At 36.4% G+C, this 24,722-nt stretch overlaps 1 protein-coding gene across 1 annotated transcript in view; it reads right to left on the bottom strand.

Moving 5' to 3' along the window:
* Positions 1–24,722, bottom strand: part of LOC116727308 (corticotropin-releasing factor receptor 1-like) — a 93,454-nt gene that overhangs the window by 8,300 nt on the left and 60,432 nt on the right. The window contains exons 6-13 of the mRNA XM_032574672.1: positions 20,422–20,528; positions 12,795–12,915; positions 12,145–12,298; positions 10,368–10,428; positions 7,745–7,817; positions 1,449–1,534; positions 1,123–1,258; positions 843–884 (exon numbers count right to left, since the gene is read on the bottom strand). Coding sequence (XP_032430563.1) covers positions 843–884; positions 1,123–1,258; positions 1,449–1,534; positions 7,745–7,817; positions 10,368–10,428; positions 12,145–12,298; positions 12,795–12,915; positions 20,422–20,528 — 780 coding nt within the window. The remainder of the gene's footprint in view (positions 1–842; positions 885–1,122; positions 1,259–1,448; positions 1,535–7,744; positions 7,818–10,367; positions 10,429–12,144; positions 12,299–12,794; positions 12,916–20,421; positions 20,529–24,722) is intronic.

The following is a 24,722-nucleotide window of genomic DNA, read 5'->3' as shown; positions in this document are numbered from 1 at the left end:
AAAATCAAACTTCCGGTTGTTATTTTATATCAACAAAGCTTTTGGTCCACAAAACTTTAGTTTGCTGGATATTCCCTCTTTTTCCAGCCATTTGTAATCTGAGAGATGAATATTGAGAGACAAATTTTGTGTGAAAACCCCAGTAGATCAGCAGTTTCTGAAGAATTTAGATTAGTCTGTTTTGCTTCAACAATCAGAACTCATTCAATTTCACCATTTCTTTCAGTTCTGATGCTTAAATGCATTGAGGGGCTGCCATTTGTTTGGCTGATTTACTATTTGTGTTAAACAGGATTACTAATAGTTTTTCAACAAATAAACCAACCCTCAAAAACAAATATTATAATTACTCATAAGGACATTTGAAAAAAATAATCGCACACACCTGGTTGGCTTGTAAGACCCTCAGGTAAATCCTGAATCTAAGTCTTTTAATACTCTAAACATCTGCACAGAATTGATTTGTTTACCGAGCTGCATACAGTAAAAAAATAAACAGTTGCTAATTATTCAAACAACATTACCATAAAAAGCAGCGTATCTTCCTGCATGCACATCCCAGCTCTATTCTGAGTTGGTTTCACCCCTGATTTCCCCCTGGGACCAAATTAGGGCTGACGGTGTCATACAGCGTAGAAAGTGATGTCACTTATGTCGGGACATCACAAGGCTTAATTGTGCCCCAAATACATTTTCCTCAAGCTGCGAAAACATGCAGCAAACAGCCACCAAAAGCTGAGCGGAGGCACCGGAGGAGAGGGAATATCATTAAGCTTCTGCATCAGGGAAGAGGTTTAAAACGTCGAAATGTTAAATCAATAAGCCAGTGTAAATCTGCTTACCTCACTGTTTAGGAAGCAGTAAAACACTGACACGAAGAAGCCCTGCAGAGAGGAGGGGGGAGATAAAATGACAACAAAACATCATCATCAATGCCCTGATCCTGGTTAAATCGCTTATACAGCTGATTATGTCGCACATTTAATCATCTCAGCAGTGTTTTTTTTCCCCCTCTACTCATTACAATTACATTGAAATAAATCAGACAAATGATACATCCACCCACACAGAAATGCCATTACATTCTGTTTGTGTTTTTGTTGAATGCAGGATAAATCCTACCTGGAAGGACACCAAAAACGAGTTGAAATATATGAAGACCATTTGGGAAATTTCATCCTTCCCTGGGTTGACAAAAAACAGCATGTAGGTGATTCCCAGGAGGGGAAGGAGTACCAGCGTTGCTTTCACAGCTTTCCTGCAGACGAGGAGAACGTAGATCAGACAGCCGTGACAGAGAGACTCAGGCTCAGTGTTTCACTTCACGCTAAAAGGCCCTTCAGGGTCCGGGCACCACCAATGGAGGACAAAACATGAATAATTCAAGGCGCGCTCATCTCTTAAGCCTGTTTATTGCAGTTTCAGCAGCAGGTTTACAGGAAATTTACCTGTACTGGATTGTCTCGGACGTTGTAGAGGCTCGCAGTTTGGTCATCAGAATTCTTACTATGTTGAAGAGGAAGATGAAATTGATCTGTGGGGAAATTAAAATGCAGCTTAGTGAATACCAAGTAGAAATTTAGCATTTTATTGTTGATCTCTAGTTGGGATTTTTAAAAATTTTCTTAACACAGTAAAAAGTGTTTGAAAACTATTTGCAAAATCTAAAAAGTTATAAAAAACTTCCAAAAGATTTTCAAGACAAAGTGACGTGTTGAGCTTCTGGATTCACAAGAAAACAGACAATGATGACACAGCAATAGAGCTAACATTTATATTGAAGTGCAGCTGATATATTTTTGTTCAAATTGTCTAAGCTATGTTCAAAAACGTGTATTTTCTGTGCTTTGCATTGCATCTTAGGAAAATGATATACTGGATCTTTTTATCGTTTGGATTCAAAGATCACATAGCTTTAAGAATTTCAAAGGCAGATCTTAAGACTATGAAACATTTAAAAAGATTCTTCACATAGAAACCTTGAAAAATTTAAGCCCTTTAACTGCAAATAAGATCTTGTGCAACAAAGAAAAAAAACATGTATGCAAATATAATCAGCTAGGTATTACATTACATACTGTACAATCCTCTCATTAATTACATATTCCAGAAATACCACGATCATCAGTTTCAGTGTTGCAGTGGAGTATTTTCATCAGTTTATCAGTAGAATGTGAGTCCTCTTGAGCCTCCTCCCTTCTCCTCAGTTCTAAAACCAGTGTTGAGGTTTTAACATTTCCCACAACATGAAAAAGTTAGATTTAAACTGCAGTCTGAAAAACACAGAGCTTCCTAGTGACCAGCAAAGCCAAGACTATATGTGCAAACGGGAAGTATGCATTCTTGTCCTTGTCTCCATGGGGGAGTGAAAATCATATTGATTTCTATGTGCAAGAGCCCTGAACATGGAACACTATTTATTCATGCGAAAAGTCTGCTTGGGCTGTTACGAGATTCTAACTGTATAACCTTGAGCAAAAAACACTGCCGTTTCACAGAGTTAACACAACATTTTTAAAAAAGAAAAAGAAGTTCATATGTTTTATTTCAGAAAAAGAAATGCAACAACATATTGATGTTTGCAGTTCTAATATTCTTATATATAACATACATTTATTGTTATTTGTTTTTAATTGTAGGCACATGCAAAATCTTAAAATGAAAATGTAAACTTACAGTAGTAGCAGTTCTTTTAATACAAAAAAATATAAAATTTTTGGCTGTTATAAAGTAGAAAGTAAAATAGAGTAAAATAATTATCTAAAATCAGCTGATAAAAAAGTCATGCTCTTTCCTCTGGTAGCTAACTTGCAGTCAGTTGATTAAAAGTCATGTTATTGTAGATTGGTAACTGTAGTTTTAAAACCCTGTTACCACAGTAAGAGTGATACGTGGCACTTGCTTAGTTTCTACACCATGAGAGTCTATAAATACATTGAACAGTCAAATATGTCCTGATAAGTGAGGAAAATTGGAATCCATTCTTTTAACCAGCTGACCAGCTAATACCACAAGAATGGAATGACAGGGACATTTTTAGTTATTTTAGAAAAATAACCTTGATGCCAGGTGGGATCTAATACACTGTACATTGTAGTGCCAAGAGTTTTACAGTGAATTCTTAAAAGAAATGTAACCATTATATAGAGCTAAGCTTGGTTAGTTCTGCTTTAAATTTCCATCCACACAATTAAAACAGTCCCATGTGATGGATCACTCACGACTTCAATATGTTACCAAAATAATAATAACATGTCATGATCTCTTTACAACTTTTAGTCTAATAGTTTTGGGATGTCCAATAACTGGGAGTAAGGAGGAGTCCAATGTGACTCTGAAGATCTCACCAACATCCTGCAAGGTCCAGTCCTGCTCTGCCTGACCATCCTGTTGTGGTTCTAACAGTTAAATTAGTCAGTTCGGCAGAATACCTGCAGTAAAGTGAATAATCGGACAATCCGGCGCCGTGAATGGTGTTGCCTAGAAATAACTACATTGGTAGGTTGTTGAGGTGCATGTCACCTCACGTTGACAAGATCTACATCACAATGAGGTGCTGAGCTCTTTAAGACTTTGGAGGATTTACTGGCAGTGGGAAGATATGGAACAATGCAAGCAGTACATAATAATGAAAGATAAAAAACTGTAGCTACTTTGAATCTGAAGTGCTACTTGAGATTATTTTTCCACTATGTGATGAATGACAAAATCAAAAGCTCATGCAAGAGGTGGGGGTGATGTAACACAGAGGCAAAAATAGCCACAGGAATACTTTCCAGTGCCAGATGACCCGACCTTGGCTGGAAAAGATATATGCCGGTCTTTCCAGAACCACACACTCTGCTAACCTCGTGCATCGCTGCTGATGTTAACAATTTTAATAACATCCTGAATTAATTCATTGTAGCAGGACATCATTTTAGTGCTGATAATAAAATCTGTTCAGAGTTCACAACCCCTCTCACAGGAGCGACCACAAATATTCTTGTGACCCCGGTGATGATCCGGAGGGATCAAATGCTTGGCAAAGACACAAGAAGCCCACGAGAAAGCACTATTGTAAGCAAGACTGGAGATTTTCCAAGCATAGCAGCAGAAAGAGGGATTGAATGAGGCAGATGTTTGCCTGAGGAGCGACAAAAACAGTTCAGAGAAGTGCCTCTTAAAGAGATGAGTTTATTTTTATATTTCAGTTAAGGAGAGAAGAACTGGGAAGGTCACTCCACCAGTGGATCGCTGGCAGGGACATTGACTGAAACTCAGCAGGGACATGTACAAACAGTCGCAGTCAGATGAGTTTTGGCACAGAGAGTAGTCTCTGTGGGAGGCCACGTGGACAGATGTTGAAACCCCTAAAGGAAGCGCTTGCACCATTTACTACTGTATTTTTTTAAGCCAGGCCTAATTTAATTATAAGTTCCTACAAACCAAAACATTACAATAATGTTTTGTTCTTAACAAGGTTCTAAATCTTTTTCAACCTAACCTTATGTCTACAAAAAATTCCTTGATGTCATTATTCATCAAACAAAACCAAAAATTAGAAGCCATGTGCTTCTGGTCTGATGCTGAGCCAAGCAGGAGAAACATCGACAACAATCTTAGAGGAGCAGTTATTGCTACAATCAATCTGGAAAAAATTATGAAGTATTTTTCAAACAATTTAGAGTCATTTGACAGGACCAAAGATTATTTGCAGGTGGAAAACATTTAAGCGCCAAACCTTCCCAGGAAAGAATGTCCAGACAAACTTACCCAAGGTCAAATGGTGCAATGATTAAAAAAATGTCAAAATATCCCAGAGCTCCATTTTAAGACTCTCCAGACCACATTTAGCATGCTAAATGTTAATGTTCATGGAAAGACAACGAGAGAAAGCACACAAGAATGACTTGTTTAAAGTCGTTTAAAGAGAAAGCCTTTCCTCTAAAAAATGATGCAAACACACCTTATGGTTCATCAAGAGAAAAATGTTAAACATAAGCAAAGAATATGTTTGAAGTCATATAGAATCTCAATAAAATTTTAATCTAGAGTCCGACTAGTCCATGGCAAAACTTTGTTTTTAATTCTTTGAGTCGTGCAAGACTTGGACTTGCTAGTTTACTTGATGCATAATCCAAGTGGCATAGTTACTTTGAAAAAGTAACTTTAATCAGATTACTGATTACTACTTAAATTACTCATTGATTACTCCTGGAAAATGTAACTTAGTTAGATTACTGATTACTTGATTTCTAAAGAAACTAAGTTACATTAACAGTAACTTTTTTAGTTACTTTTGGCAGCTGTTGGCAATAACCCTCTGCCATCTTACAGTTAGCTTTGCCAATACTTAATTGCAGGTTATTTCATAATGGTAACATCATGAAATAACTTATAAGATTGAACTGTATGAGAGATAGATTAATGGTTATAATAGTCAAAAAAAAACATTTGCAATTTTTGCGTGTTTTTGTGTATTCCACTGTGGTCCGGAAAACCATAAATAAATATAGTTTTGTCAGTCTTGTCAGTCCATAGAATATTTTTTTCCAAAAGTCTTGAGCATCATCAAGATGCTCTTGACAAAATATGAATCTGACCTTTGTGTTACTTTTGGTTGGTAGTGTTTTTGGCATTTAAACCACTGATGCCACTTTTGCCCTGCTTCTTTCTTACTGAACCAGGTTTGGAGAGGAAAAAAAAAGCAAAAAGAGAAAACAATTCTTTTAAAAGCTTCTGGTATGTTCTTTTTAACAGATTGTTGTATGTTAATGACAATATCCTAGATGTTTTTACATCCAAGTTAGATGTAAAAAAAAAAAAAAATCAAACTAGGAAAAGACTAGGCCAACATGTAAAAATGTACAACTGAAGAAGAGTGCACTTTCTTTTTACCATGACTGCTGTTCTGGTTTCTTTCCACTGGCTGTCTCTCCACTTTCTTTTTTTTTTTTTTGCTAGTTTGATGTAGTCCATTATGTGAGCACTTCAGACCACCAGCCGATTCCTCTTAGACATTCCAACACCCAGATAAAAATATGCAGTGGCTGTCTTATAATCTATGGAATAGTTGATCCCTGAGTATACACACACTGCTAAGACCATGCAATTATTTAAACCTGGGCTCCATATTATGTGTAAACCAATAATTTTGACCCAAGTAGAATTCCATTAAGATATTACTATCAAAACATGCTGGAAAAACTGATCCAGTCCAATCTATTGATCTGTTATTTATCTCGTTGCTGGGCAGCTTGACTTATTTCCAACTTTCCCTTTTTATGTCCTCACATCCATCTGCTCATGGTTACATCTGAGTTGTCATGTAAAAACATCCTTGGCAAAGTTGTTATTAGTCACACGCAACACTTCAACATGTGGAAACATGTGGCTGTATTGTTTTTTCTGTAGGAACAACTCAGTTCAATATGCTGGACCAAAAGAAATTAAATGTTAAAACTGTGGCATATTAAAATATTTTTCAGTGTTTTTCTTTGTGTGAAACATCTTTATACTTTCATAAATTTGCAAAGTTAAAGAGTTCTTCTCTGCCACACGTCATGCCGTGTGGTAGTGGTCCTGCTGCATTGTCGATGGAATAATTCAAATGGAAAACTACAGTGAATTCACCTTAAATTAGCCACCCAACAGATTTGAAACTTGGACACAGTGTGGTGATGTAACAGGAAGATGATCCAAACCACATGTGTAAACTGGTTTTCCATACATCGAAGCAGGCCAGCATTAAGCAGGCCAGGTTTTCTCAACACACTGACCTCAGCGATGCTGAACATGCATGAACGGGCTTAAAACCTGGGTCTGCTCCAGGAAATGAATCAATTCAAATGAACTCCACCAATTCTGAAAAGAAGACAGGTCAAATTTCAAGGCGGAATTGTCCCAGAGCCTTGGTGATGGATACACAAAGCATCTGGCTTCTCTGCAGCTTGCAGTGTTGTTTTTAAGTAATTGCATTTGTTTGAAAGAAGTACAACTTAAATAAATGTTCAGAAGTTCCAAAGCAATAAATCCATGCTAAAGATGAGAATAATATGTCCTTAAATATGTATTTATACACAGTAACATAGAAGTGTATGCACTGCATTGCACAACTGAGCTGAGGACAGCGTACTGGCAGCTGAGTCAGGACGACATTAGTGCAGGAAAAGACTAAATATGACTAAAACTTTAACATAGAGCCAAACTAAATCCAAGGTCGATTTATAAAATCTTTCATATGATGATGAGTTACAAGTTGGCAAGAAACTACACAATAAAAAACATGAAGGTTTATGTCTAATTTAAGAGATGTCAACATTCCTTTTAGCCACAATTGAAAACCAAACTGTGAGCTAGTGAGTGAGATTAGCATTTAAAATGATAAGTTTTCACAATGGTTCATACCTGAAGAGGTCATGACATAAAGCAATCAAAATCCTCCCCTCTGGGTTTGGAAATCAAGCACTGTTAAAGATATATCCTACAAAAGCGAACATGCATTTTGACTTCATTGTTGTTTTTCCACCCCAGAGTCTAAAATGAATCCCAGACGTTGTCAAATATCAGAGATTTAAAAGTTAAGCTTGGGGGAAAAATGTGATTCACGCTCACATCTATCAACCTTAACATGAAGAATGTGTTGTAGTTTCCAGGTACTCTTGGCTGCCAGGCAGTTCAGAGACATAATGAAGACTAATTATATCAGCAGGTTGCACTAGACAGGTTCAATCTGCTACTGAAGGACAGAAGGGGATCTTACCACCAGCACAAGGATCATGGGACCTTGGTAGATGTAGTCAGTGTACACACCGGGTCGCTTCCCAAACCAGCACCTGGAAGACCAATAAAACATTCTGTCAAGTTTAGATATGACTAAAGAGGAGACATTTTATTACTCCATGTTTAGCATTTATTCATATTATTTACCTATTTATTCTCACTGGTATTTAAGTAAAAACAAATTGTTATAAATAAATATTTGCTTTGGATAATGCATAAGAAAATAGTGCAGTGATTCAAAAGTGCAGAGGTATTTTCCAATTTCATCACAAACATAAACAAGGACAAATTCAAAATATATGTTCTGAATTGAAAAAAAATATATAACATATATATTTTTTCCTCAAATCAAAGATTGCTGCCAAAATCAAACAATAGCCTATAGTAAAATGCTTGTCTAATGTGAGATTTCTTTCTTTCTTCCTTTCTTTTTTTTTGGTAAAAAATTTTTTGCACTTGTGACCTTTATTTATTAGAATCGTGATGGAAAGAAGGGCAGAGAGAAGTGGTGGAAACATCCAATAAATAGCGCTTGGAAAAGGTCTCCCATCCATGCAGATGGTGCCCCCCAATCTTCAGAGTGTAAGAGCTCAAGACCTTGGGCTTCAAAGGCTTTTAGCTTAAGGTTGGAGTTACTGTCAAATGCCATTTAGTTCACCGTGTTCTGTTAAAAACCAAGATTGTTTTAGGAAATTCACCATGAAACTGTAGTAAAGTTGTTTGTTTTTGGTTTTATTATATTGATATTTTTCTGTTTGTCCTGTTAGCTTTTGTTAAATAGTAGAACTATGCATTAGGTTTTTAATAACACATTTAAGCTTTCATTCCTATACACAGCACTAATAAAAATATCTAAATTTATTTGTCTATTTTATTCCTAGTGGAGATCATTCAAGAGGGAGAAAATCCATGCCTTCAGTTAATGTGAAATCAGTTTAATTGTGTGTGGTTTTATGTGAATATGAGACTGACTGATGTTCATTATTGTAATGAATTTATTCTACAATATAACACAACTTACCGGAAAGACAAGGTGCACTAAAGGATATTTTGTTTTTCCTTATTTTTTTTAAAATGCAGCCCCAGCCATTGAAAAATACAAGATCAAAACTTGGATGAAACAAAAAATAATGCATTTAACAATTATTATTGCAGAGTCACTGGGAACTGGCTCTTGGTAATATATTTTATTAATTACCTTTTTCAAAGCCAAAATCATCATGGATGGACCAAACCTTAAAGGTGAGGCACTGAAATTCAGTCAGTGGAAGTATGAAAAGTAAGATTAGTACCAATAATGATGAGATAAATTTAAGTTGTCCCCTTGACTATTGTGTAAATTTGGTTTTTGTATAACTTCAACACTTTATGGTCAAGATTGCTTGTTCAAATACACGAGTGAAGGGTGAAGCAGTGATGAGCTATATTAATGAATATATTTAATTCTTATTTGATAATTGGTGACTGTGCTGTACAAATAAACTTGACTTGACTTGAATGTGTGTGACATATTAACTATGACTGGTCATAAATGTGCAGTAAAATTGAACAGACTGAGGCAGAAAGTACCATGCTGGACAGATATGAAGCCTCTGTTTCATGACGTATTTATAGTCCAGGGAAACAAGAAACCATTGATTACATTTTAAACAATCCCAGATATTCTGATCAATTACAAAAAACAATTAAGTGGAAATGAATTTTATAGGATTTGTCACTTGGCACACAATAATGGTAGTACCAGTAATTTAGAAGAAACTATTATTATGACTAATTAAAAGTGTAATTTTCTAAATGTTATAATTTAATAGATTTTTCACTATGAGAAATATGTTGATGCAGGGAATAATGAGTTTATTTTAGGGTTGTTGTTAAGTGAATGTTGTATGTATTCCCAAATTTGGTTCACAGTTTTATTTTTTTATGCTAGATTGATTAATGTCAATATGTGAAGCCAAAAATAACCTAATAATCCAGCTTTACAATTCTTTTTTCTTAGCTTTGTGTCTGTATTTGCATTCCCCTGTAGGCTCGTTCTCGGCAGCTAATGGGCAAACAAACCAACTCTCTAGTATATGTCAACACACATGGCCATTAAAGTTGATTCTAATACATTTGGTGCTCCAGTGAGTTTTTCTGGCAGCAGGATGGTCACTGTGGGAGTGAATCATAATCAACTGTAGTGTATAACTTCATGGTAATGAAGGAACGTGTCCTTCACAACCTAATGGCTTCAGAGAAATATGATCTACAAGGCTCTGAATCTGCCGGGTTTTTTTTGTTTTTTTTTAACAGGTTTGCCAACAATAAAAAAAGAAATCAGTAGACTTGCTAATAATTCAGTGACTCACTGCTGGGAAACAGAGGCAATTCTTACTATAGCAATACGCGGAAAAAGAGAACAAGTGCTCCGAATCAAATTGAAAATAGTGTCTGCGCTGATAAATAATACAGCCAGTTCTACAATGCTAATTTAATTACAACAGATAATTAATACACATTCATTTTGTTAATGTAATTTGGTTTGGCGTTGCCCTTTTCCTTTTATTACCGGAGTAGTTCAGTCTCGAATGTCAAAAGCAGTCTTAGAGTCAACAACTTACTTCTCGTTGTCGTAGTACAGCTTCCCGATGGCCCACGCCACAATTATAGGGAAAGGTATACCTGAGGGGTGAAGAAACAGCAGAGACACAGTGACAGATTGTTCCTTCTCTGCTCATCAAGTCACACTACATTCTATGAAATTTCTATTGAAATATGAAATTCGTCCTGTTTTTTTTCTTTTTTTTACAGGCAGAGCATCAACGCCTGCCAAGCTCTGTCAAAAGGAATCGCTGTTTCCATGCTGTTATGCATAGATGCATGCCAAGACTTGTCATCCAACTGTTTCTACGTGTATGAATAAGGAGCAGACGATAATCCAGAGTGATGTGATGATTTACAGACTTATAGAAGTTTAATAAGGCAGACAAAGAGTAATTACCAACATCTAAATGATGCTACCAGAGGCATCAAATGGCCGTGCAGGCCTTCACGTCACATTCGAGTCTCAAGTTTCCTAATCTCAAGAAACTTTCTGCCTCATTAGTCACTTACCTCAGCAGTGAAATGCTAAACCTCAAGAGGATTTAGCCAGAAAGCTCCTCCTAAGCAAATTAACATAATTTTTGTGACAAAACAAGGGCTCTGGAAGCCAGAAAGTTACTCAAGGAAAGAAGTACATTTTATTTATTGTTTTCACAGCAGTTCTGGAATGCACTTCCATCATCTCATCACACAGAAATTTCCTGCAGCAAATGTAATTCAGCCAACACACAATGCACCTAATCTTAGCAGTATAGACGCTGGTTTGACAGTTTGAAATGGGGAGCTTGTGAATTCTTCACGATACATTTCCCAGCTGCCACACAAAATCCCAGTGTCTCCATCCATTTAACTCTCCTATTGTTGGCAAAATTTCATCTAACCCTCAGTTACGTCTTTTGAGATTAAATGAACACAGAGTGGCTGGATAAAAACTGGAGCATCTAAAACTTTTGACAAGATGCACAATTTCTCCCAATAAAAAAACTGAAGAAAAAAAAAAGCTTTTATGTTCGATGAATGAGTTTGAAGTCATGAATAACTGGATGAATAATTTTATTCTAATAACTATTCTTTTTCTATGAAAAAAAGGAATACTTTTTTTTTTTATTTTTACCTACGCCATGATTGTCCACCTCCAGTTCTCAAACATTGCTGTCCTTCTGCTCTAACCCTGAATCAAGAGGTTTATTTACCATTGATCCCGATTGACAAAATATATTTTTTGTTAACCTCCAGAACTTCTTTACTTATTCTGGGTTTCCATATGTCGATCGCAAACAGCACTGTCATCCGCTCTCTTGTTGCAGTTTGTCAACAAATTTACTACAAAGTCCTGACAGATATATTGTGCACCGAACAAGTTTGCATTTTTACGGTTGTGCTAGCAATTGTCAGAATGTTAACATTTAGCATATTGGTACTTAGACATTAGTTTCTATTAAAACATGTTTGCAGTTCTTTTGGATCAATCTGAAAGAATTTCCACAACAATAATATAGCGATTGCCAGGAATGTAACATCTACTGATAATGTAATCATCTTGGCCATTTTGAATGTAGAAAAAACCAATAATTAAATAACTAAATAATGCAATAAGGTTTTTAAGCAAATAAGGTAATAGCATTTTGTTAATTGTGCAATTAGATATTATATTGTTGGTTGTCACAACCTTTTCTGTTTAATCTCCTGTAAGAACATTTTTTAATGTATTTCTCAAAATACCTGTTGACAATTCTTAAAGTTTTCAAAAAAACTAGATTTGATTGACCATTTTACACATGAAGATGTACATACACCAGCCGATGCAGATGAACATCCACTTGCGGAGCTTGTCAGTGGAGTATGTGAGGACGATCGCAGTGTGAAGGTAGCAGCCTTCTCCAAACATCCAAAAAAAGTTGGTGGAGTGGAAATAGTTGAATGAGGCAGTGACAAGTCGACACCAAAGCTGAGGAAATAATAATGATAAAAAAAAACCAAAAAACAATGTAACAAGGAAATAAGTTGGGAGAGGACTTTATTTAACTTTTTTAGCAATATATTGTAATTCAAGACATATGTTTTCTTGTTCATAGTCATTTATTTAGCTATTGAGATGTAAGCAAAAACCTCCAGTCTGAAAATGTGGGTTGGTCTGTTGTTTCAGCTAGTTCCAAATGAACCAGAGTGGACTTTTTTTTTTTTTAAATTAGGTGACTTTTTGGTCACAGTAAAGGATTGGATTTTCTTGCTCATTTACTTAAGACAGCATTCTATCTGCACCAAACCTTCAGACAGGAGGTTAGACTTTGGGCATCTTTTCTGTTTTGTTCATTGATTTTTAAAGTTTAGATTCTTCTAAAAAAAAATCCCATAATTTTTCTTTGTCGTCAAGGTGAAAGGTTAAATAAAATATAGAAACGAGAACAGTAAGCAACGTAATGTTTAAGTTAACCTCCACTCACCACGTTACTTTCGTGCACCTCTGGGCTCATGGTCAGCTGGACGATGAACCAGGTGGCGTTTCTCAAGATGAAGGCGGTGATTAGGTTCCAGTGGATGATGTTTCTCAGACATCGGATACTCCTGAAGAAGAATACAGACATTAACAATTTCATGTTTAACAGCAGACTTCTGTTTGAAGACAAGCAGAGTCAGGACCATATGCAAAGCAGAATTTAACCTGCTAAAGCCAGACTTCACCCACTGGATCACTAACCAAGTAAATAAAATCTGGTGGATTTATATAAATAATTGAAATTTTGAGGAGAATATTTATTTCCCAGCGCTCCTGACAGCATTCTAAAATGTGAAGTAACATTTAAATCCTGTTGTCTTCATTGTTGTGTCATGTGCCTAAAGTGCCATGTTTCTTTAATGATGTAAATAAACCGACCCTGGGATACAATTAAGGAATCTGCCTAAGTGCCTCCAAGCGAGCGCTCAGAAATAGAAACACACAGCTGAATGGACAGAACAAGCCAACCTCAGACATTGTAGTGACAGCCTCATTTGTCGTCACCAGCTGACAGCATTATCAGCCAGTCAAGGCCGCTCTCTCTTAGGCTGAGAGTGGGCAACATGATTTATTTTTTAGCACGCATACATTTTTAATAGGTGTCACTTGCACAGGCTTTGTGCTGACTGTGTCGGTGAGCATGGCCAGAAATTTTCCAGTTAGTTGGACTATTGCTTCTATTAAGCAAGCAAGAAAATAGTCTCCTCAGAACTCCCACGAAAAGTGCTCCAAAGCTAATTTAGTAACATGAACGTTTAGGAGGCTAAAAATAAAACACATTTATGGCTCCATTAATTGTGTTGTTTGACAATTAGGTGGCTTATTTCTCTCTGGTTCTGCTCTAAGGATTAGCGAGGCTGCCGTGCCAAAACTATGAGGGCTTTTTATTCAAAAGGTCGTATTAATTATGATGCATGACCTCACTTCCTGTGCCGATGTGCCAGTGGGGCCTGCTGGGTGTTAATTACAGGGAAAAGCTGAATCCTTCTGCATACAAATCTTAATGATACACTGTATTGTGCATTAATTGTTTGAGTTGATCTTATTAAGAAGCAGTCACACCACTTTCTGTAGTGCAAAATTGCACTTACCATCTCTATATTAAAGTAATTAGACATATGATGTATTATATTGGAGGCTAAATCATTTCTAAATAGCAGCTGTTTTCCTTCGGTTGGTGATATCCTGCAGATCAATATCCTTGGAGTAACTTGAAGCCCTATTCAGAGTCTTGTGTTGGATATACACATTTAAATCCTTGCAGTGAATATAGTGCAAGATATGAAGCATCCCAAGTCCAGTTCTAGAAAGCTACTATCCCGAAGCTTTTAGATGCACTCCCTCTCCAACATATCTTCATCAAATGGCTGAATTCCTGCTCTGCAGACCTGGTAACGAGCTATTCATTTGATTCAGGTGTGTTGGAAACAGGATGCATCTATAAACTACAGGTTGGTATCTCTTTAAGACTGGATTTCAGCACACCTGATCTGTAGAAAGGTTTGTGAAATGTAATAGTAATAAATAATGTCCTTTGAATTAATCTGCCGTTAAACACGTGTTGAGCCTCTGACAAAGTTATACGCACTGCACCTTAGATCGCTCATTCACTCACTACATAGTACCTTGTTCAGTGTATTGTAAGTTATGACACACTTTAGAGATTTTTACTTTTTAGACTTAAAGGTTTCATATGTACTTTTAGAAAAATACTTTACTAATGACTGAAAAAATCCTGTGATTCAGTTAGGAGAAAAACATCCTCCAAACACAATTTCTATTTAGTTTATGGTGAAGGAGTTGTGTTAACAAAATGACTAAAAAGACCACATAAAAGGCACAAAAAAATCTACATCAAAAGCCTCCTCAGGTAGATTTTTTTGCGTCTTTTATACTTGTCAGGTATTCATTTCTGTTCTTTCTTCTAATTTATGAAAAAGGAGCCCTGACAAGGAACCGAGTTCCCATACGATATAGTGCATAGAAATGTAGGCCAACATTTCTGCATTAGAAATTCTTATTTAGTTCGTTTATCAGAGACACTGAAATTTGGTGTTTTATTAGCTGCAGGACATAATCGTTACAAGGAACATTTGTAATTCCTTGTAAAAAGTGATCAGTTACTTTTTAAATATTGAAATTGTTTACTCGTTATCCTTTCCAGATCAGACTCTTTTTGGGTGAGCCCAAATGGGTTGTATTCCATCAGTCCAAAATGCAAAGCACATTTGGAGTCCACACTTACTTTGTACCCACCCAACCTGACAACTGCATTAACATGTTGACTGGGGCTTAATCCTGCATGAAATGTTTTTTTATTATTTACACAACTGAAGGAGATCTGTAGAAGCTGAATTTTTCATCATTTCACAAAGTGCATCTCAAATATAGTGAAAAAAGGGAAATATTTAGGTCATTTGATCATGGATGATTTATGTGCAGTGTCAGCACTGTAAATAGTACACAGAAGGAAATGTGCCCAGCAGATTTTAAAAGTCTTCAGATGAGATCATTTTCAGAGCACTCTTGCGTTCCCATTTATAGAAGCAATTAACGTTTTTTTAAGCTGCAGTGAAAAGGATAAGCTGACATTTAATGATGCAGCTGTGAAAGGTATCTTCCGACTTCTTAAGTTGTATGGACGGGCCCGGAGTTTTATTTATTCAAGAGTATTCTTTACTACAAGTAGATTTAAGTGGTTATATTTCACTGAACCCCTTCACACTTATGAAATGTAAGACCCTTTACTTTGTATCTAATGCTTTTTCTCCTGTTTTTTTTTTTAAATGACTTTTTCTGTGTTGGCAAAAAATGCCAACTGCAGCTGCAACTGACCGTGATCTCAACGCTGTTGTTTAATAACATCTATTATCGCCTTTATTTCAAACATTATTCCACTGAAGCAGCAAAAGGGACAAATCATTGTTATACACCAAATCCAAAATAATTCAAACAATATTTTTAGGAAATTAGAAGTATATTTGCTCAAACTAGTGATTAAATGAAAGGTTGAAATTCATTCAGAGGATGTTCAAATACTCAGACATATATTGCAGCCACACAGAGAATTGAGATAATTAAAGTCACTTCTACCGTCTCTTATAAGTAATCTGTGCACAACCTTTCGCTAACTGGAAGACAGTATTGATTCTTCTGCTGTCTAGCCTAATCACCAAAGACGGGCACTGCAAACAGACGAGTTCCTGATGATCAGAAAGTCCTGCATGGGCTTATTTGCAATAAACCCGTGGTATTGCATAGTAAGCTTTTACACCGAGAGCATACATCACTCTCAGTCCTCAGTGACGGTCTTCAGAGAAGATCCACTAATGTTAGCTTGAGGATTCACTGTAAATAACAAGTGATAACATGTTGTAAACTCCGGTTTAATAATAATAAAAAAAAACAAGGTTTAAGACACCAAAACAATAAAAAAATTATTATTTTGTAGGAGATGAATCTGGTGCATTTTCTGATGAACATTATATATATATATATATACACATCAGCGTGTGTGTGTGTGTACACAGTTAAAACCATGGACGATGGTTTATACACACTGCATATAAATAAAAATTACACCATTATACCAGCTTCAACTAGCGTCTTCACAAAGTTATTTCCTTCTGTTTTGGAGTTAATAAGCATATTAAGCAGCATCCTTCTTGCAGTAAGCAATTTATTTTATCGGTACTACCTTAAAAAATTAGCTAAGAAGGGTTGACAAATCAATTATTCAACTTATTTGCTATTTAACAGAAAGTTTTGCTAAATCATAAGCTGGTAGGCTGTTGAGAGGGTTTGTTTAAAGATACCAGCACCTTTACAAAAGGTAAGAAAAATATTGTTAACTACTTAACTGGCAGGGAATCTACACTGCTGTTAAGAGCCTAGACTATATTGAGTTATTTTACAAAAAGTAAATTTTTTTGCAGCAAATTTATGACGAAATGTCTTTTTATGTGGTTTTATGCGAAACGCAAATTCAAATCTAATTACATACAACCTAATTGCTTTTTTGTCACTTTGTGATGAGTGGGTAGGCAACAATTCATAGCTAAGTGTTGGTAAACACAACATTTCAGTGGCTGGGCTACTAACAGCAAGACCTTTGTTCATTCTGAATATTTAATACAAAGTAATAAAACACATTTTGTCTCTTAGAAATCCTTTTTTGTGACGAACAAAACACATGTGGAAGATGTAGAGCACAGTGACTATAAAAGCATGTCAGTAAAGCTGAAGTCCAACAACAAGCAGAATGCCATTAATTTTAGATGAGAGAGGAAGTATACTTAAACCACTGACATGTATATAGTGAAACAACACACAGTTCAGTAGATATCACTCAAATTCAAGTGAGTTCTCAGAGTAGCTCACTGTTGTGTTGCTAGAGAGGCACTTTACATCATCTAGAACATTTTGATATAAAACCTTGGAATCTCCCATTTCCAGCCTTTACCTCACAAGGAGTGTTACAAATGTATATAGCTTGCTTGTAATTCAGTGAAAACTTTTTGAAGTTTGTAAATAATTTCAACAAAATACTTTCATTTTGGTAGTATTACTTGGTAAAAAGCAAAGTTTTAAATGGTAAAACAAACTTTGAGTGCACAACACATTCTTTGTGGGATCAATGTTTAATGAACACTAAGTAAAGCTATTATTAATGTAAAATCTACATCATCGCCTTTAAGTACATAATTGTCTGCAAAGGTGCAGATCACGCCATGTGATTTTAATCAGAATAGTTAACATCTCTTCACCTCCAGGTCACACAAAGGTGCTTAACATTTTCCATTCAGTTAGAGTGAATAGTTTGGTAGGATTATCTTGTCAGCTAGAAAGCACAAATGCTTGTAAGTGTTAATTAAATCCCTTCTAGAGTCACTTTTAATTATACTTTCAAGGTTGAGGATGTGAAATGTTCTCACAGTGTTCTAAAAATGGCCAGAGGGCAGTTTTTTTTTTGTTTTTTTAGCAGTTTTTTTTTAGCAATTTTCAAAATTTTCAAAGGCCCGGCAAAAAAAAGGTTTGTAGGAAACAGCACTAAGCTGGATAAGGTTAGCACAGAACTTCATTCGTAAAGAACCGGATAGGATGGGCTATCAGCAAACAAATCACATAGCAGGTAATGAAAGATAAGCAAATCCCTCCTTAATAATCCAAACACACAATAAGTGGAAATATCCACAAGGAGCTCAGCACAGGCCAGCGAAATGAAATCCCGAGCTCTGGCTTGAAGGAAACAGCTGCCAGTAGTAATTTTCTGAGACTCTCAGATCTTTACCCCCAATAATAAAAAGGATTCTGCAGGCTGTTCTTTGCCATCCAATGATAGAGTTTAAAGTTTTTCAAAACAAATTGGTTCCCAGCTGCCAGAGATAAGGAATGTCGTTCATGTTCCTTGAAACCTCTGAAGGATCTTATCTCAAAGCTCTTACTTCTTTTAATTTATGTTTCTTGGGTCGATCAGCTGTCGGAGAGAACTTACCCGGAGTAAATGTGGGTTGGTGAACAAAAGACTTCAGAAGTTGTTTGATTAGATTTCACCCACCTTGGTTTGAATTGGATCAATTCTCCTTCACTATTAGGTCAGGTTTAGGCGAGGGCTGCTTAATTATGTTTAATAACACATTAAGTTTCAAGCTGTAGGAACTCACCTTCAATGAAGGCAACATGAGAACTTTAAAGCAACAAACTGGCAGAAACAAACATTTGAATATAAAAAATTTAGAGGTTGCTGGCTTATGATAACTACTGTATCAGTACAAGGCCTGTTGTTGTTTTCAAGATCTTAACGCAAATTGTCTCAGAATCTATGGCAAAAAACAGCATGAGATTAATTAGTCAAAACCAAACATAAACGATCTGAAAGGTAAAGTTCAGTGAACAAACCTGGCAAATTTAAAATAATATACGCAGAAACACAAATACAAGCATCTGCTACATACAGTATAGTTAAAACTAGAATTAATGAAACATGTGGTACCATTCAAGGAATGCACTTTTAAAATATTCACTTTGCAGGATAAATTTGTCAACAAAAAATAAAGACACAAACATAAGAAAGACATAAAAATTGAGATACATTTTTGGCATAGTCACACTTTTCCCAGTGTAAACCTGTTAAGTCAAGAATGTTATATATGTTATTTATTATATTTATTTTGCAAATAAAATCAGAATACACAAAATTCAGCCTGGACTTTGTGATTTTCTTAATCCTTTGTTTGAACATCCAAATTTCAAAACAGCGATAAACAATATTTCACATCATTTTGTCATGTGAGGAATTATTTCTGGTGACATTAATTGGGCTAGACAAGAAGGTCTTATGCTGATTTAATGTCAAATGTAATGTCAAAGAGTAGCAGAAAAATGTTTTCAGTGTATGCAATCATCTATTTCAATTGTACATTCTCCCAAACAGTAGGTATGTGTTCCCTTTAAATCATTTAGACTGGGTTGAACAACCCTCAGGACAGAGAATTGGCAGTTCTCCTCCTGAAATTAGCTGTTTATTGAAATTAATGTCAAACCTTTCTGTACTTTCAGAAATGAAAACATTAAATCCTAAATTGCTTGCCATAATTTGGTTGAGTCATGTTCAGATGAGAGGGGAGAATTGTAAAAAAATGCAATATAAATGCAGATCATTTTCACCTGAATCCATCTGACCAAAATTGGCTTCCCAGGAACATCGAACATTTTTTTGAAGCCTCATCATAATGCGGCGCATTGTTATCCAGGAGAGCGGTGTGTTTCTTGAGGCACATACAGCATACCGCTGAAAGATCGCCATAAAACTGGTCATTTACAGTTGGATTCCACACAGAGAAATGTCACACGATGCTGGCTGAAAATGCTCTACCTGCCATTTAAAATGAAATGTGCACCCCGCTCTACGCGCTGCTCCTTTTTCTCTCCTCTCGTTCCACAGCACTGCGCCCGAGTGTCAAAGCTTTCTCCCCATCACACCGCCAAGTGACAGCTTTCCCTTAAATTGTTCTTGGTTTCATTACGAAGTCAAGAGGGTGAGTAATAAATGCCAACTACTTCTCCGGCTTAATGCCATTTTTAGCAGGCCGACACTTGTCCTCCCTCTCTGGTCAACAAAAACACGGCAAGCATCAATGCGGTCCTGCAGAGCTTCTACTTATTATGCCTCTTTGTGCCCTTTCACGCTTTTCTCACTCTCCAGTGCTCTTTCAGGGATCGATAACACCCCGGCTATTGAGGGTGCTAAGACCTTTCTCTCGTTAACACACGTCTTATTTCGGTTAGAAGAATCCCTTCCCACCTTATCCCAGCAGGCATCCAGAGGACTGTTTTGATTTTCACCCTTTCTCTGGATGGGTCTATTATTCCCATTTGTTGGGAAGTGTGCCCTAGTTTTTGCGGGTGTCTAAACCCCTTCACATCTGCTGGATTGAGATAGTAAAGGTTTCATCCCATGGCCAAATGGGTTTTGAATAAGAACGAAAGAGTCTTTGAACCTCCCAGGATGAGGAGGATCCTGGTGCTTCTGTCACATCAAGAATGTCTTTAGGATTATCAGCGCCAACACTTACCTCAAGCACAAGAAGAGGAAGAAGGCAATGAGCAGAGCCACCATGGAGATGCAATGACCCAGGAAGTTTATGATGACAGCGATCTGGAAGTGCATCTTGCCTTTTTTCTGCGGGATGATAGAGAAACATTAGATGAGGTTGTTTTTTTTCGTGCATTTTTACGATTGTCAGCATTTGCATTTTCACAGATGGAAGGGGTGAGGGACCAAAAAAAGTCACCCCTATTTCTCAGTTTTTGAGTTCTGCCTCCAGTGGAGGTTTTGAACATGAGTGCACAGCAGGAGTGCCAGTACTCACATTTTAATTAGAATCGGACATTATTATTAGATGAAGCCTCAAAAATGAATACCTACTGACATAAGCAGCCCTATTTATTTTGTCATCGTCTTACAGTCTTGTTTCTTTGCAGCTTCGTTTTATGAATTTTGCTGTTTGTTGTCTGTCTTTGGTCAAATTGCACCTCACCACATGATGATTTTCAGATTTAGGAATCAGTTTCAATAGTCAATAAATTCATGCAGTTTGCTGAGTATTTCTCTATTGCAATTCCTGTTTAAAATGATAAGAGAACACAACCTGGGATAAAACTAACTAAAAAATTTAACAAAGCGAAAATGCTAAGTCAAAAGAAGTATTTAACAACAAGTTGTGATAATAGTGAAGTGTTTTCTGAATGTGAGCTTTTTATTTTGGCTTTTTGTTGTTTTTGATGGTCTTGAATAGTGTGATTTTCTTTTTATTAAATGCAGCATTTTTATATACATAGAAATGAGACATTTAAAAAAAACATTGTGAAAGGGAAAAATAAAAGAAAGCTGAAAAAAGATTTTAGAATGGAAAAAAAAGAAAAGTGAATAGGAAAAATACAAAATTATGAGGAGAAACTTAAAAAAAACATTGTTTTTCAAAATGCTGAATTCTATTTCGCCGTTTTCCACAGTGATGCATTTTCTCTGCTACACTGAAAAATATTGCAACACACATTTTTACAATTTGGCATCCTTTTTAAAATTGTTGCAATTTCCATTTCACAAACTTTTCTAATATGTTGTATTAACAGTTTTATCATGCTTTTTGGCTAGATTCGTTGGGATTTCTACAAGTTGAGTTGTCGTGATGTTGTACTTTCTGTTTACGACTAAAATATAATTCACTATTTGAAGTCTTAGGGCCGCTGCATCTTTGCATACCTGCTTCTTTTATTTATTTTTTTAGCAGAATTTTTCATTTATCACTTCTTTGGTTTTGAGAGAAGAAAACGCTGCAACAGAGAACGCCAACACTTACCTCAGACACAGATTTTAGTAAGAGACAACAGATGATAGGCCCAATCACCAATACATGACTCCTCAAAGTCACCACAGAGAAAATATTTCAGATGAGATTTTCAAGATTCATAATTAAAATCAGAAGGCTCGCAGCTTCTCCTCTGCTAAATTCATCTGAGACCAATTTCTAAGAGTTCACACTAAATAAATTCACATCTCCATGTAAAATGGAGTCTTAGACTACTGTCCGTGACATAGATATCCATTGTGATCGGATTTGGCCCAACACTACCAGCATTAATCTGTGCTGTGAAAGAATTTACGTAACCTGCTGGTGTGTATCCTGAGATTAAATGCGGGCATGTTTAATCCCTACCCCATCAGCAAGTCATCTGTTTCACTGTGTTTTGGTTTCCCAGCTCAAATCTGCAACTCTTAATAAGAACGCTGCGGACACAGAGCAAAATGTCAACAGCTCTTTTCTTTCTGACTCCAAATCATCCCTGATATCTGCTCAAGGCTTTGATAATCAGCACAGGGAGGGATGTGGAAATGAAGCTCTTCTTGAATGTATCATTGGGGCCTGCCATGCAAAGCAATGGCAGGAACCTATTGCTATTCTCCCAATTCTTTATTTTTCATCCGTAACCGTTAATGCGGCTCATACCGCTGGGTGCACACCTACAAATGAGGTATCAAAACGTGCAGAAAATTCACGCCATTGGAGCTATTACTTTTGGTGGGATTCGGGGTTAACATGGCGACATAATTCGCAAAAAACAATGAAAAAAACCCCATTATAAGTCAATGGGAAAAATCCTAGAAATACTCTATTTTTGAGGATTCTCTGTGTCGTCACGAATTCACGTAGAAATGCCATTCAAATTTCATTTTGTAGATACGTCTGTGATCTCTTCGAAAGTGAAGACGGCTCGTCGATACCAATTACGGTTTGTCCACAATTTGTCTCTAAGCAACCCAGAGTTTCTCATTTTTCCTAAAATTAGAGTGTGAATCTTCCTGAGTGCCCCTCTGCTAGAGTGAGAAATGAAGACAATTTTTCACCCCAAAATAATTTTGAAATCGCCATCACGCCCACAAATATCGCACGATTGGTATCAAAATCGGTCCTGACATTGATACGCATGTCTGCTCCAGTAAAATGTTTTCGAAATTTATCTAGATCGTACGGTTTTCTGTCACGGTGCTTCAGAGCAAAGTCATGCGACAGGATTTTCTAGGCTGTCTCAGGCTCTGTCACTAACAGTTCACACCTTGGTGAGAAACTTATTTAACATAGCAACGGAACTCAAGAGGCTATTGGCTGCTGATTAGGACTACAAATACGCATCATTGTAGTTCTATCTATAGTGGAATACTCAGTTGAAACAGAGCAGGACTGAACTGGCCTTTAGAACTACTTGCTGCTATGGGCTGTATATAACTGATTTAACTCAGTAACTGTTACACATGGGATTAGTTTGGAACTTTAAAATTAAGCATACTGAAAATTTCAAAATAAAAGCCTTGCATATTTTTAAATCAGGTAATTGCTCTGTTGAGCATTATAATTGATTTAACCCAATGACTGTTATACATGGGATTAGTTTGGACCTTTGAAATGAAGCATAATAATAATTTCAAAATAAAAGCCTTGACAATTTTTACATGAGATTATTGCTCTTTTCAGCATTATATAACTGATTTTATCCAATGACTGTTATACATGGATTTAGTTTGGCCCTTTGAAATGAAGTTTTACAAAAATTTCAAAATAAAAGCCTTGACAAAAATTTTAAATCATACTGAATGGTGCACGGCCACCTTACTTAACGTTCTTGTGATTCTCCACATGCTACTGATTACATTGCAGCGTTCTTTAGCATTGATGCTAATTTCTAGCATGACAACGCTGGGCCCAAACCAACGGGCACGCTTTGGCAGGCCCCGGTTAAATTTCTTCAGAAATTTTCTAGTCTGTATTTGTTTTTTCTTGAGGCAGAACAAATGTTTCTCTCTGTCGTTATACAGTGTTAATAAAGTTTTTTTTTTAAAAAAACATCCCCCTTTCCCCCCCACACCCAACAGACTTCTTGTGGCTATGATGTTGAACTGTGATGTCACACATCCTGTTTGTGACATCACTGGTGACTGTCTTTGTATTCCCAGATTCCACAGAGAAATTCATTTGCAGTTTAAGGTTCGAACGAGAAAGAAACAATGGCGGAGAAAGATTTCACGTTACAAAAGTTAGAGATTCTCCAGAAGAACCAGATGAAGCTGAACAGTGAAAATGAGCAGCTTCAGAAAACAGTGGAGAGTCTGAAGAGGAAACTAGAGAGACTGAACAGGACCGATGACTCAACAAATTGGCATGTAGAGAATAGCAAACTCATAAGTTCGAATGGGTATTATAAAAAACAAATGATTAAAGTTAATTTGGAATTGGAGGAAGCGAGAACAACAATTGAAAGAATGCAAAATGATTATTGCAACATGCAACAATTAACAATTAAACTAGAACGGAAGCGGGCCATGGCAAAAAATGACGCGGAAAAATCTTTAAAAGAAAAGTCAGAAAAACTGCTGTGCCTTACTAGGGAGAACGAGGAATTAAATAAGGAGATCGTGGCTTTAAAAATCAAGATAGACAGAATGGAATCCAGGGTGGAAAAAACCAAGATTGAGCCACAAATTGATCAAACACAGGAGGAAGAAACACCAAAACCGAATATATTCCGGAGAGTTGGGCGTGTTTTTGTTGATATGTATAATTCGGGAACGCTGAGGTACTGGGTGCCACCCTGGATTTTTTAATAACTGAAAAAAATTTCAGGTAACTGGACGTAAGTATTGGGGGGTCACTGTGTTGTGAAAACTGGTATGAGGAGGTGGGATCATTCCAGACTAATGCAGACAACAGATCATGAAGGCCTGAGCAAGTGAATCTTGCATTTTGATTTTTTGATGATTATGGGACAAGATATTTTGAATTTACTTATGATGATCATACACCATATATAAAACTGTAAT

The sequence above is a fragment of the Xiphophorus hellerii genome, chromosome 10 (genome assembly GCF_003331165.1).
Source record: "Xiphophorus hellerii strain 12219 chromosome 10, Xiphophorus_hellerii-4.1, whole genome shotgun sequence".
In the NCBI taxonomy this organism is placed as follows: domain Eukaryota; kingdom Metazoa; phylum Chordata; class Actinopteri; order Cyprinodontiformes; family Poeciliidae; genus Xiphophorus; species Xiphophorus hellerii.
Note: the sequence above shows the minus strand (reverse complement) of the source record. Positions and strands in the feature narration are given on the sequence as shown.